General features: G+C 35.4%; 1 protein-coding gene across 3 annotated transcripts in view; it reads left to right on the forward strand.

Annotated features, from left to right (window-relative positions):
* fray (oxidative stress responsive kinase frayed) overlaps positions 1-16,273 on the forward strand; it is a 570,703-nt gene that overhangs the window by 471,841 nt on the left and 82,589 nt on the right. For all 3 annotated transcript variants that reach the window (XM_090411795.1, XM_090411792.1, XM_090411793.1), the window contains exon 12: positions 12,939-13,049. In XM_090411795.1, the coding sequence (XP_090267921.1) occupies positions 12,939-13,049 (111 nt within the window). The remainder of the gene's footprint in view (positions 1-12,938; positions 13,050-16,273) is intronic.

Below are 16,273 nucleotides of genomic sequence, written 5' to 3' on the forward strand. Positions count from 1 at the left end.
AACATAGAAGTCGATTTTCTGCTGGATTTGATGAGGTTGTAATCATTGAATTCCATTAAAGTTTTGATAGAAGATCTTGTTGTAAGCTTGAGGGAGAGTAGCATACATTATGTGCTCTATTAATTAGACTAGATAACACCAAGTTTTTGAGAGGTGTGATGAGCCAACTTTCGATGAATGTATCTGCTAGTAAAAGCAAGTTTTCGATAAACACTGGTTGACAAATTACCGGAGGCTGTGCGAGTAAGAATGATATCCAAGAATGGTAAACTACCAACATTTTCTTTTTCCATAGATTCATCATGAAATAATTCATTCATTGTAGGAAGTGATAAGTTCATAACACCTTATCCTTAAATCAGAGGATAAGGTGACAGTTTGTCTTTTGCCAAATGGCAAAAACATTGACATAACGAAACCAATGAGAGGGTTGGGGATGAATGGATGACAACAAGGTATCTTCTAGATGGTTCAAAAAATAGTTTGCCAAAAGTGGAGACAGAGTGCTACCCATGGCAGCTCCGTCAACTTTTCTATAGATCTTGTTTTTCCAGCTGAAATATGAAATAATACCGAATTAAGTATCCAATAAGACTCATCGGAAATTTTATCGACTCTCCCACCTATACATTTGCTAAATTTCTTTCATGTTTGTTAACTATCCATATTGGACAATCCAGATCATTCATCAAGAATTCCACACAATTTCTTGAGAAAATCAAGGATATTCAAATACAAGAGTCAGATTACCTGGTGTGTACCAGATATCTATTGAATGAATTTGACATACTTTGAGTAGACATGCCATTCTGTGAAAAAAAAAAAGAATTAATGAACATCAGTATTATATTGAATAATGAAACCTCAAAAGTGTGGTCTGGCACAACATAGTATTGACATTGACACTTAACACTGTATCTGGTGGGATGAAGCTCCTCTTCTCCATAGAAGCAGTTTTAAATATGAATGCCTTTTCAAAGAAAGTTGCAATGCCCTCTTACATTGGCCAACCCTGAATCAGAACAATTGTCTCTCTCTCTCTGCCCCAAAAGTTTGGGAGATTCTCATTCTATGTAAACATCAAAAATAGTTTTAATATTATTTATTAATATAATATATTAATTTCTAGAGCGTGGCAACTTTTTAATTGATAAACCAATTGTTGTATGTACCTTGTATTCCTGCTTCTTTGATTTGCTTGTTTCTACGCACTGAGGTTCTGTTATTTTCAGTACAAAACATCTGTACTTTTATTTTATTAAAGTTAATTACTGTGGGTATCGTGTAATTTGTTTATAGTTATGCTGCAGGTACCTTTTTAAATATTAGAATTAATCATATAGTTCTTGAGTTATCATGTTTTTTTTTTCCCTCTTGTTTCTTAATTTATATTAATGACATTGTCAATGGAGATTGCAAGGGGATATTCAGTTTGCAGTTGATGTGAAGCTGGGATGGGTTATCAGTAATAGTGGAGATGTGGCAGTCCTGCGAGAGGATTTGAATAAACTCGACAGATGAGCAAATGAATGGGGGTGTCGGTTTAATGCAGCAAAATGTAAAGTCTTGAAGTTTGAGATCCATTGATGGGAGGATGCATTCTATATTCGAGGAGCTATATTGGAGAAAGTAGGGGAGACAAAGATCTGGGGGTGATGATTGATAGAAAACTGAAACTCCGGGAGCATATTGCAAAAGGTGGTGAAGGTAACCCAGAGGATTGCTGCAATACTGAGAAGGACGCTGCAGAGATAAAAGAGTTATCATTCCATTGTATAAGACCCTGATCAGACTACACTTGCACTATTGTTCTCAAATTTGGTCTCCAGGATTTGAAGGGGATAATTAAGTGTAAAAAGGGTACAGAGGTGGATAACAAAGATGGTTTCAGGACTGTACAATGTCAGTTATTAGGATCGACTGAGGGAATGTGGACTGCAGAGTCTGATGGATAGAAGAAGGGAAGGTGATATAATCGAAACTTTTAAAACTGTTGAGAGGCAGTTACAGGGCAGATATTGGGGAGTTCTTTCACTTGGTGGAATGGCAGGAATGAGTGATGACAAGGGGACCATCCCTGGAAGTTACAAAAGGAAGCTGTGAGTAAGAAGGTGATGAGTGGTTTCTTTGCATTGAGGGTGGTTGAACTGTGGAATGCATTGCCTGAGAGAGTGGTTAGAGCAAGAACAGTCAGTGAGTTCAAGGAGTGGTGTGATAGACTTTGTGTTTCCTAAGAAGGACCTCCCATGATGAATCTTTTGATCCCATGGAGGCCTGAATAATAATAATAATAATGATTGATTTGTGGAAACCAGCATACTTGTTGCAGTCTGTATGCAACAACTATGTGAAATATTTCAAATTTTAGTGGACAAAATATCCAAACGCCTAATTTGGTGTCCTGTAATGTTGTATCAAAGAAGTTTTTCATTTGTTTTAAAATTGATCTTAAGGTGCTCATAACTTATTTTAGCAGTATTACAAAACCAAAGAAACTAATTTATAAAAAGATGTTTATTAACTGGGTTATATTTTGCTAGATTTCAGACCAGCATCTTCATAGCAAAACAATGTTTTGCTATGAAGATGCTTCACATTGTAACAGATAAAAGAAGTCCTAAATTGGTGTCCTCTAATGTAAAAAAAGAAGTATTACAATTGTGTACAAATTAATCTTAGGATAACAGTCTCCCAAAATTTTGGCAAATGAATGTATCCATACTTTTGCTAAAGTTAGGCGAATGCTTCATAGCCATTGCTGATTCTAAAATAATCTGACCTCTAATGACTTCACATTGGTTTTCTTCCATTTAATCCTGTTGTCCAAAGCATTGCCTGCTAATCCAGATTTTCCATAATAATGGCAGCAAATGTGTTTATGTTCTCAAAGCATATGTACAGATCTTCATGTCTGTCCATAGTAGACTAAGTCACAGTTACAGGGAACTTCATACTCCAGGATGTGCTAGAGGTTGGAGTTTGTCCTTAGGAGAGCAGACCAGAGTTGCTAATTTGACATGTGGTGTGAAGGCTATATTTTAGTAGTACATTGGTTATCTTTTTTCAAACTTGCTCCCCTTACTGGTAACTCCCGTACTTTCATTAAAAAAAAATTATCCATTTCAAGATGGACATAACAGTGAGTTTCTGTGTCACTCCCTTATTTATTAATATACCACTAACAGATGCTCTTGATTTAAGAAAATCAAACTTCCTATTAATATCTTTGAATATTCAAATTTACTATATATATATATATATATACAGTTTGCTTTACATGACAAGAAAAAAATTAAACAATAATAACCATATTATCATAACCAAAGCAGACAAAGGGTATGCAACTGTGGTGATGGATTCAACAGAATATGAAATCAAAATGCACATACTTTTCCAAGATCAGTCAACATACCAAATTACAGATTGAGATCCCATCAACTCGCAAAAGAATAAGATATGCAAATTATTGAACACTTCCTGACCTGAAGAAACAGTTAACAAACTCAAGCCCTTCCACGTTAAAATACCTAGAATATATGAAGTACAAAAAATTCACAAACAAGGTACGCCCCTGTTTTGGATAGTATAAACAGTCCCACATATAAACTTGCTAGACATTTAGCCGAACTACTAGCCACTCTCACAAACAATTCTCCCTCTTTTGTTAAAAATTCTACCCACTTAAAAAGTATTTTAGAAAACTATACCTTAAAAAGTTCAGACATAATGGTGAATTTTGATATCACCACACTATTCACAAATGTACCATTAATTGAAACCCTTGATTTACTAAAGTCACAATTCCCCCCCCCAATATATTTCAACTATTTAATTTCACAGTACAGGCAGGTTATTTTACATGGAAAGGAAAAATATACAAACAGTTAGATGGGACAGCTGTGCCCCCATCTAACTGGGGGCACAGCTGTGGGGGGGGGGGCAAGTGACTTATCTAACCATTGGCTAGTTTATAAACGTGACAACTGTCAGCACTATTATTTGTGTGTGGATTCATGGATTTTAGGTGCCCCATAAATATTGAATGGTTTAACATGAATGAGTTTTAATTTTTTTTTTATGGTTTCTTTAGGTCAAGAAATAACTTCTTTTTTTTATAAAAATTAAGTGGATATTAAATCCAGCGTTTTACTAAAATTTTAGTAAATAACTTTTTTTTTTTTGATACTTTATGAACTTTTTTCTTTAGAGATGTAGCAAGGTATCAGTCTATGATTTGTTTTAGTAGAATTGCTATCTAGAAGATCCTTCATGTTTTTTTATTATATTTCTCTTGAGTTATGATAAATTACCTTTATCAGCGTTTGTTATCATGGTATTTTTATTCTTGTGTAACTTTTTTAAGACGGCTATCTTTCTGTTGCTTTTTTAGTGGTCACAATACTTGCTGTATCTAATATCTAAGTGAACATTATTGGCTAAAATACTAACGAAATATAACTTTTATATCACATTCAAGCCATACATTAAATTAGCAAATCTTCACTCTCCTAAGGACACATAGTCCTCTGTCACATCCTGATGTGTCCTGTGATTGTATCTTGACCTGCTGTGGACACACATGGAGATTCGTTAATACCCACCTTGGTAAACACAGTTGCTGTCATCATTATGGCAAGTCAGGATTGGCAGACCATGCTTTGAACACCCCTTCACACAGGATTAAATGGAAGAAAACCAGTATACTATATAGAAGATATTACAATTTAAAGTCAGCGGTGACTATGAAGTACTCTCTTAACCTCAAGTATGGCTTGTTAATCTGCCAAAAATTTGGGTGACAGTTTTATAAGATCAGCTTCAATGCAACAACTATAAAAACTTCTTCTATACAACATTAGAGAGCATCAAATTAGGATTTGTTTATTACAATTCAAGTTGTTTCACATACTCATTGTCACATGTACACTGTAACAAATAGTTGAAGATCATCACCATTTATTCAAGTGTGAATAGAGAAATGTATTCAGAAATATATACCTACAGGATATAAAAACCATTCATGGAGAATAGTCTATTAAATGAAGGTGAGTCTGGTAAATGTCAGATGTTCACGAGTCTTATCTTCAGAAAGAATTTTTACTTATGTATTGCCAAAACTGTTTTGCTAGGCTACCTCTTCCTCTGTGTCCATTAACTGTTCTGTAGAGAGCAAGAGCACTGAACATAGGTGAGGATGAGTGTCTAAGTTGGTGTCCCAACCTCCTCAGCAACTTTTCTAAATTATTTTTGTTAAGCCTCTTTGTGCTGCTTTCTTCAGGAATGACAGTATTAGGTATGTGATCTTGCCAGATATATCCCATTGTTGATCAGAGGCATGTTGTCCCAAAGCTATTGATGATATTAATTGCTTGTTGAGTAGTGACGTTCCATGTCTGAGAAACATATGTAAATATTGAGTTCTAGTTTTATACAGATGAATTTTGACATTTTCATAGGGATGCTGGGATGAAACTGGATTTCCAGAAACAGCAATCCCTTGATTAGTGTGCTTAATGCGTTCTTTAAAACAGGCGCATTAATAGAAAACGCACTAATCGAATATAATAACCTATGGAAAAATGTATAATTTGTTCTTCAGCTTTCTTTTTTGGCCTTTAATTTTTTTTATAAAAGAATTAGGGTATGTCTCAGGGCCTAGTTAAAGGAAAACCATGAAGCTGAAAGATAATAAAGCATGTTCAGAATATAAATTTATTATTCTGCTTCTTTTATTAGAGAAATGTCAGCCTGGTTATAAAGTTGCAAAGTGAAATGAAATTACTGCTCAACAAAGAATTGAGCTAACGTAGTTTGACAGGCATTCTGTTGCCTCTTCTGCAAATTTTACTGGTTCTCTCTTCACCAGGGTCAGTTTCTAACCATTGCTGCTTAAAAACTTCGATTGTACGAAAACTATTTTCAAATTTTCTGTGAAATCTCTTCGTGCTTGTCAGTGATTAAATTTTCTTCATGTTCTTCAGGATCTTCCCGCTGTGTTTATCTAAATTTATCAGGTCGGAATCACTCAACTTCTCAGAATGAGATTTAATTAACTTAAATTCATTTGAAATGCCTCTAAAATCACTTACACAATGTGGAAGAATGTGCTTCCAAATAGCTCGCATATTGCTAGCAGTAATTTAATTTCACTTTGCAACTTTATAACCAGGCTGACATTTCTCTAATTTGGCTAGAAAAGTCTTGGAAGGCATTCGCTTCCAAAAAAAAAAAAAGGTTGGTTTCATCGACATTAATATTTGTTGATCACAATAGTCTCCTTCTTACACAATTTTCTTCAAAATCTCTGGATATCTCCTTATCTTAAAAAAAGAAATAGCCTACATAATACAGGAGAAGCTGCACTTGTAGCTTCTCCTGTATTATGTAGGCTATTTCTTTTTTTTGAAATATTCAAATCACCCAGCACTAATGTGGAATTCTTCTTCTTTTCCAATATTGATAGCCTTTTTTTCCAGGTTACAAAGAGACGATGCTTTGGATTTAATAAGGTCAGTGTTTAGCGGGATCTGTTTTTGGTTACAATCTTCGATGCACATAAAAAGAAGTCTCTATAATTTAATCATTATAATACTTTGATTTCGAGTGCATGCATGATGAACTTGAAGCAGCTTTATCTTTCTCTTTGTATTCCACAGTTCATTCACCCATTTTTGTGTTCTTGTCCTATCTCCGCTCTGGACTCGCCATGTTTGGTTTTCTTTATTATTTCAAGTTTTTCTTCCAATGAGATTACTTTTCGAATAATTTTCACACTATTATTTTTTGCTCACTAATTCTTTTACTCATGATTAAAGGTTAGGAAAATAATTTAAAATAAAAAAGTAAGGAAAACAATCGCACGTGATATGATCAGCAAAATGCTATGTAAAGCAGACGACATAAATTTTGGCGGTAAATTTGGAACATAGTGTACATCGAAATAATGTAGCATGCCATTAAAAAATAACTGTGTAAAATGTTTCAAATCGGTAACTAAATTATTTCATCCTGGTGAGTGATTTTTTTAAATAGTTAGCCATAAAAAATGTATAGATCGAAAATTTTTAAAATCTGTAACATTTATTTTTAAGACAGGCGCACTAATCGAATTTTAGAGGCATACTAATCGAATTTGGGTATCGAAAAAATGATGCACTAATCGGGGGCGCACTAATCAAGGGATTGCTGTATTAGGCTTTTATGGATTTTGAAGAGCTTTATGCTTTCTCTTCACTAGGTCAGAACATTGATGTAAGAACCAAGGTAATGAAAATCTTACTATTTCAAGAACTATTAGCTTAATATTTCCTTCTGTTCTGTTATTTAGAACTTTAGTTTTGCTGATCTCAATATGCTGACTTGAAATCCAGTGAAGCATAAACTAGTTAATAAATATGTGATTTTTTTTTTTTTTTTTTTTTTTTTTTTTTTTTTGAAGGATGGTCTTTTGTGATAGTTAACACTGAATGGTTTAAGTTATTGGTTCTTCTTCCCACTTTAAATGTACCTTTCTTGTACTTTTTTTTTCTTTTTTTTTTGCAGGATGGCAGTTGGATATAGCATAGATGCACTGGTTTTATGTAGACAGCAAATGTTTGTTCTGGTCACCCCCCCCCTAAAAAAAATAAATAGAACATTAAGAAATAATAGGGTTGCATTATCTTCTAGGTGAGCAGATGAGATGTAAGTAATTCAAATAGCCTCTAAATTCTACTAGTTCCTTGGATCCCAGCCAGATTGAGAAAAATATTGGCTACATATTAGAACCAGATTCTTGGTTGTAACTGACATTCCAAAGGTTTCGTATTTGCCTTACTTCCAACAAAAGGTTTCTGCAACTTGCCCAAGGATTACAGACCATCTTATTTCCAAACATTTGGCAGTTCCTAGAATATATAGCAGTCCTAAAGTGTTACAAGACTTACTTTCCCTTACTTCCCAATGAACATGCCACAGAATATTTCCTCTAATCTTTCCAGTTTATCAAAGTTACTACTCCCACTACAAAATTCAAAATGCTATGAAGAATTCCTCGTGTTACATTGAAATGACTAATTTAATACTAGAGCTACCTGACCTTGTAGCAATTCTTAATATTGTGAGCTTGTTTATGAATGTTCTCAGCAATGATGCCCTAGTACTGTTATAGGAATGCTTCCCTCCTAATGCAATCAAACTATTCAGATAGTGCCTAGATAGTATGAACAGAATGAAAGTTTAGCTTCTCCATTTCTGGTAAATAGATTAATGGAGTCCTTTGAAAGATAAGCTTCCGAGAAATGCTAGTTAAGATTGAGTCTGGCTCAGTTATGTCAACAACATTTTTACCATCTGCCCAGAATCTAAAGTGCTACTATAACAATTTACTTAAAATAATCATGCCCACTCATCTATTTCACAATAGAATTATAAAATAACAGGTCTCTCACTCACATTTAAAGATGCTCTCCCTGGGATATCAGACCAGCATGAACTTGCATGTTCTGTTGAGGAAACCAGTGCATACCTTGAGATACCTCCAACAGTCGCCACCTGGAACAAAAGAAGTATTATTGTTTGGAACGTATCACATTTCAAATGACAATAAAAAGTGGAATCAAAAACTGAAGCTCAGTGGAACCCCATCATTACAGCACTCTATTTTAAAATGATTTAAAATAGAGTGCTGTAATTGTATGATACATACATTATAAGGTGATGAACAGAATAGCAAAGATATTGAGTTTGAATGAAATAACAGTAGCCTTCACCCTGTAAGATTTCAGTTTAGAAGTAGAGAAAATGCATACGAGGGTGGTCTGAGAAGTTCTTCGCCTAAATATGAAAAAAAAAATTTTTTTTTCAACATAATCTCCCTTAAACTAATACATTTATTCCAGTGACATTATCCCCGCCCCTGTAGTTGGTTCTCAGTAAGATCTGCAAAATACCCCTCTACAGCTGCAATCACCTCTTGATTTGAAGAAAAACGCTGACCACCAAGGAAGAGTTTTAGTTTTAGAAGAGATAGAAGTCAGAGGGAGCCAAATCTGGGAAATAGGGTGGATGTTTCAACAGTTCATAGTGCAGATTCCGTAATTTTCCCATTGCCAAAACACCTTTGTAGGCAGGTTCATTGTCCTGATGAAAAATGTTTTTTTCCTTCTGCAAACTGGATCTTTTCTCACGAATTTTTTCGTCTAGTCTGGTTAAAAGATCGGAATAATGTTCTCTGGTTATTGTTTTACCCTTTTCAAGATAATTAATAAACAAAATGCCTTTAGCATCCCAAAACACCAATGCCATGCCCTTTCCTCTAATGGAACCAACTTTGTCTTCTGTCCACTGTTTTGACTGCTGTTTGGATTCTGATGTGTAATGGTGAATCCAAGTCTCATCCATAGTAATAAATCGATGCACAAAATCAGTTTTATTCTTGTTAAAAACATTCCAAGCACTTTTCAGAGATTTTCATGTAAGTGCATTTTTGATCTGCTGTGAGTAAACATGCACCCATCTTGTGCAAATGTTTTCATTTGCAATTCTTCATGCAAAATATATCCTACACATTCTTTTGAAATGCCTATAGTCTCAGCAATTTCGTGCACTTCGACTCGCCGGTCATCCAATACCATATCGTGCACTTGATCAATAATTTCTGGTGTTGCTACACTTTTTGGACGTCCTTCACGTGGATCATCTTCAAGGCTGGTACCACCACGTTTAAACTCGGCACCCCATTTCTTAATTGTCGAAAACGAAGGAGAAAATGCCCATAAACTTTTATGAACTTCGAATGAATTTCGTTTGGTTAAACCTTCTTTTACAAAGAATTTTATAACTGCACGATATTCCATTTTATCCATTTCAAGGGATACAGGCTACACTTTTGCTCCAGACAGCTGTATAAAACAAACTACTTGATAGAATGACTTGTAATTTCACATGGATACTTATGACAGATGCACCAACTTAGAAAAAAAAATCTTGCCGATAGTGTTGTGATCTATGGTCGGGGTGCGTGATCTTTTCAGACCAACGTCGTAAGTTAGAGGTCTGGCCTCTCACATGACAAATGTAGCTAACCAAGTGTTCTGTAACAATCCAGGTGGGTTTGTATTGCTTACAATAGTTAAATCCAGCAATTCAGGGAGGCTACTGAAATGTCATGTACTCCCAACCACTGTTGTAAAAACGAAGGACATATTTACTGTCTGATTTTCAGATCATGCAAAATTAAATACTGCTCACGGTACAGATTCACTACAGCCTTTTGTGGGTAGGAGTCACTTTACATAAAAAGTAAAATAAAATTAAAAAATGTAGCCATGGGATATCATCCCTTATATTATGAGAATGTGCAAAGGAATTGTCAGTGCTTTTGACTAGACTCTTTAACTCATGTCTTAGCTCTGATTAAGTCCCAAAATAGTTCTACTGCATAAAGGATTCTCCAAGACTGAGGAAGTAAAGTATGGACCAATTATTACTCGGGACTGCTCTTATCATCCATCTCAACCACAGAAATCTGAGATACGATGCTTTTTTTTTTATCACAACTCTACTTCATGTGAATGTTATTGCTGCATATGGTTGTTTAATTAAACAGTTTATTCCATTGCTGGTGACTGATTGCTATAGTTGGCTCTGATTTTAGCATCTTAATTACTGCACTTATCTCCTGAAGAAGCATCTCACAAGGAATGTGAGCTGATAGAGTTAATAAACATGAGTTTTTTATTATTTGCATGTAATGAATTCCTGCACACCATTGATATAAAATCATAAGTGGGACTGCTAAGTTCCTTTAACGTGAAAAAAAAAGCACCTGTCCTCAGTTGAAACACTTGATACCAGGTTCTGAAATGCCTTGTCAAGCAATGCCAGCACCACAACTGTTTGTCAGGAGCTGAAGAACATTTCCATGGCCAAGCAGCTGCACACAAGCCTACATCAGTAAGGGCAACACCAAGTATCAGTTAACGGGATGTACAGCTCACTATTGTTGGATTCTGGAGCAGTGGGAACATTCTCTGGAGTGATGAATGACACTTCACCATCTGGTAATCCAATGGATGAGTTGGATTTAGCAGATGCCAGGAGAATGATACCTGTCCAAATGTGTTGTGGTATTTGTGAAGTTTGGTGGAGAAGGCACCGTTTTCTGGAGTTGTTTTTATTGGTTCAGGCATCCCCTTAGTTCTAGTGATGAGGAGTCTTAATGCTGCAGCCTGCAGTGATGTTCTAAACAATTCTGTGATTCCAACTTTATGGCAACAGTTCAGAGGCCGTTTCCTATATCAACACAAGTGTCATGTCCCCATCCACAAAGTGAGAAACAAGCTTTTATGCAGGAATGGTTTAATGAGATGGGTTTTGAAAAACTTGACTAGTCTGCACAGAGCTCTGATCTCAACCCCCCATTGAATATGTGTGGGATGAATTGGAATGCTGATTGCAAACCAGGCCAAATCACCTGACATTAGTATCCACCTCACTAATGCTTTTCTGGAAGAATGAAAGAAACGTTTGCAACAACCTACCAAAATCTAAAAGGAAACCTTCCCAGAAGATTGAAGGCTGTTATAGTAGAAGTGAGTGGACTGATTATATGTTAATTTCATATTAGAGTGAAAGTTGCAATGATCAGGTGGCAGGATATTTTTTTGATTAGATAGTATACTATATAACATCCTTCTTGAGAAAGGAGTCCAGACTTAATGGATTTTCCTTTCCCATTATGTACAACTGGTGTAATATACATAGTAGTCACATAATAAACTCCTTTTTTTTTATTACATCCTATCTTTTAAAAAAAATAAATAAATCAGCTAATGGCTTTTATTCCCTTCTAAGGGAGTAGGTGAGGCCTTTTACCCTATCTAGCTTTTTTTGGAAACTTGAGTAGGCAGTTCAATCTCTGCCAATAGCCAACCAGAGAGCTGGCCCAAGGACTATCACTAATTATAAGCAGCAACTGATAAAGAGTCGGGCAAGCAAATGATACCATCTCTTGGTACCTAACAGGATACTATGGGTGATTTTCTTGAGTTTACAGGACATAAATCCTGAGTTTCTGGAAGAAGAACCCCACTTGATTTTCCAGACATTGATTAACTCGGAAACTGGTTAAAGAAAGGCTGAAAAAGTTCCTCCAGTTGGCGACTAGACTTGTAATTAAGTTTTTCTTAAGGCAGCCTAACACAGCGGATGCAAGCACCACTTCCACTAAGCTACACAGGCCTTCCTATCTTTTCTTATTTCCTTGTTAGTATTATATTATATTATTACACAATCTCACATTAGGCAATGTCACATCTGGTACCATTGTGCACATCCTTGCAAAAACTCAGTAACTCAACAATTTTGTCTTCTTCTGTCACTTTACTGCTTATTGCATTCACTAAAGTTATCATTGGTCAATTTACTTGCCATATAGTGAAAGAACCCTTTGAAATCTTCTTGTCTGTGCTATTTACTGCATATGAGCTTGGTCATCACCTTTTTTCTCATATACCTTCCACAGTGTTTTTTCCACTCCTGCTTAATGATATCCCTCATCCATCTAAATACCTGAATCATCCTAACCTTGAGTATACAGTTTGATATTGCTTCCTTCAGACTTCCCTTCCATGCAGTACATGCATCCTTCCCTTGCAGATGCACTGTTTAAGGTTCCCTCCTTAAGCTTGCCATAATCACCTGTAGTTCTGCATGTACCCTTTATTATGACCAGATCCATCACTCACAAACCCAAAGTCCTGGATCCCTTCCATTACAGATTATAAGAAGAGATTATTTCATAAATTTTTATCTCTTTACTACTTAAATCTTTTCTAGTACTTCTGTTAAATAACCATGTGGAACTTATATAAGTAATTACTCATTTATAATGTGCTCAAAACTTTAATTTCCACTGATCTTTGTTTACCAGTTTCATGTATTCTTTATTTTTTAAGCTGAAAAACACGAAGCGCGTACCAGGAGCTAGTGGTCGCTTACATCGTACTGAGACAGGAGATTGGGTTTGGTCTTCAGATGATGAAGCAACAGAGTCTTCCGATGAAAAGGTATAGTATTTTTACTTGAAAAATGTGTTATCATGATTACATATATGTAATCATTATATGTTATCATGATTACATATAATGAAACTGAATATCTCATTATGAATGAGATATGTTCCATATTTTTTTCTTATGGCAATATTGATAGAGAATTGAGGTTTACAATGAGAAGACTGACCTGTTTGTTTGTTTGTATTGCAGCATGAGAGAGATGTTATTGATTGGTTAATTTGGGTAGCTTTTGTGAAAGCATTTCACTAGCACTCTTGGCAGCTGTGATCTGTTTATCGCTTTACTTTGAGAGTACTAGGTTTGATTCCTATTTACTACAAACAGAATATTTATAAGGGCCATCAAAAATATTTTGTCAACTTTTCATCATTATGAAAGTAAACAAATTTTCATGACTTTTGGTGAACTTTTTTTATTATTATTTGATAGCAATCAAATAATGGGGATTATTCTGAAGAATTATTTGGTGTATATATTTTAATTCTACTTTCATATCACATCTCATTAAGACCAATTTGGATGCTTCTTCTACCAACTGATTTAATTACTTAAAACATTTTGTGGTTTTGATACTAGGAATTTTTTTTATAAGAATTTTTAATAAAAGGTGCTGATCTCATACGAAGGCAGCAGGTTATTTTTGTCTCATAACCTTGAATCTATCATATTACATTACACACAGTTACAGAGTATGCAATTACAGATATAAGAGTAGCCTCATATATTGAGTTATTCTGCCATAATCTAAATAACCACTAGCAAACTCTGCTTTTGGAAATATATTTTTCTGTATATCCATATCATTGAAACTGTAAGAAATGTAGATGATAGGTGTTTTCTCTGTACGTCTTTGTGCAACTCATAGTTGCACAAATATGTACAGAGAATAATGTCATATTAGTTGTCTAGGGAAAGAATCTTTATGAATGATTAAAGTTTCAAAAGAATCCTTTTGAAACTTTGATTTGCCAATTTATGGCAAATAAATTAAAATTAATTTATTCATCAATTAAGTTATGAAGAAAATATTAATAAAAATTAATATTTTCTTCATAACTTATTAAGCATCAGATAAAATGAAAAAGAATAAGAAGTGATTTACTCATGTTTTCTGAGCGAATACTGGCTGTGAGTTGATGGACGAAATCAGTGATACTGCAATTGGCAAGGTTGGTGTTACGGGTGGTCTGATGACTGTACAAATGATGCTGTAGAAAATGAAGAGAATGGCTGGATGGTAATGGAATTCATCACAGAACCACACATGAGATTGATGATAGCTTTTAATAACATTAAAAGACTTCATTTAATGAGAGCTCTTCCTGGCACATATCTCACTGAACTATGTGCAGGGAATTGTAGAGGATCAATATTGGCAGTTGCTTTTGACTGGGGCCACGATTTTGAAAACAGCAGAACTGACTGGTTTCTCAAAAGTTGAGATATCTTTGGTGTTTAGTCAGTGTAAAATTATCCACATTGCTTTTCTAAGAGATTCAAGGAGAGAAAAAGCAGAGTATAAAAAGGTGAAAGTGTGAGAATAGTGATTGGATTTTGTATATTGATTCATCAATAAGAGGATTTCTTGAGGAGAGTGTGATGAAATTGTGTTTTCCTGGTGTTAAGATTAAGGATGTTAACAATGCTGTAAGAATGCAAAAAGTGAAGGTGAAAGAAATGTACAAATGATTTAGCATATGAAATGAGATATGCTAGAAGATCTGAAAAGAGTTTCTAGTGCATACAAAAAAGAAGAGTGAGAAAGTAAAAACTGTGAGTCTGTTGCCATGGTACACATACTTGCCATTGAATTAGAAACCTATGCAGATGCACATAAACATTACTTACGCGGTGTATATATGCAAAATACTTGGTCGCGTGTTCTAGGCCCCTATTTAAGAATGTTGTTGGTCAGTAATCATCAATAGCGTTGATTACAATGGGAAGAACAAAGGATCTTTCAGAGTTCAATAAAGAGCTTACTGTGGGTGCCTGTCTGACTGAAGCTACAATTTTGAAAACAGCAGAGCTGACTGGTTTAAAAGGTGAGATATCCCTTGTGTTTAATCAGTGTAAAAGTTAGCCACATTGCTTCTAAGAGGCATAGCTGTGGTCCAGGACAGTCATCAGGAACACAGTTGCAGTCATCTGAGGAAACTTGTATGGACAAACAGAACTTCCTGTGTTCAGCAATTGACCGAAGCATTTAATGATGGCTCTTCCTGCTTCATATCTCACCGAACTATGTGCAGGGAATTGAAGAGGATCAGTATTGACAGTTGCATGCCTATACCACTGAAGAACCATAAAATTCATCTACTGTGGTGTCAGGAACACTGCAACTGAACACTGGAAAAAAAAAAGTCACATGGGCTGACAAGTTATGGTACACTTTGTTCTGTACTGACAGTAGGCAAAAAGTTTGGCAAGAGCCCCCATGAAGCAATGATCCCAACCTTGTGAAAACACAACTCATGGTTTTGGAGGTGGTGTCATCATGGCTGGGGGAGGGGGGCATGTTTGTGATGGAATGGGTCCCTTAATGTTGCTGGAAGGTCAGGTGTCCTCCATAGATTATCTGAACATTGTTGCTGATCAACTCCATCCCTGATATTGTCTTAGTCACTCATCTCTGGACCCTACCAATGTTTCCACATCACAATGAACACCAGATGACCAAATTTGAGCACGGTAGTTTGAGTGTGAGCTGTCCCTTGCTTTATACAGTGGCGCAACCATTTCCTTATCCCTGCATGTTAGTGTACTTCTTATCATAGTAGCACTAAGAATAAAATCTTGTATTTTATTCCTAGCTAAATCTCACCAACACCTTGACTGCAACTGCAGTTATACATACTAGTCTATAATTGGAAACTTCTCTCCTAGAACCATTCCTGTGGAGTGGTACTATTTTGCCTTCTTTCCTCTTCTTAGGAACTTCACCTACTTCAAGACTTAAATTAAATAACCAGGTCAAGGGAATAGCTAACTGTTTTGCACATTCCTTAAAAATATGTGATGATATGTCATCCATTCCCCACAGCCTTATTAACATCTAATCGACACCTGATACTCCTCTGACTCTTTCACTTCCAATTCTCCTAATATTTGTCTCCCTTCCACATATTGTACAACTTCGTTTACACCAGTATGATATACATTGATAAAGTGGTCATTCAATAAGTCCACTGTATCCTTCACATTGGTCACTCTGC

The sequence above is a fragment of the Typopeltis vanoorti genome, chromosome 22 (assembly GCF_054136105.1).
Source record: "Typopeltis vanoorti isolate ZY-2024b chromosome 22, IOZ_Tvanoo_1.0, whole genome shotgun sequence".
NCBI lineage: Eukaryota > Metazoa > Arthropoda > Arachnida > Uropygi > Thelyphonidae > Typopeltis > Typopeltis vanoorti.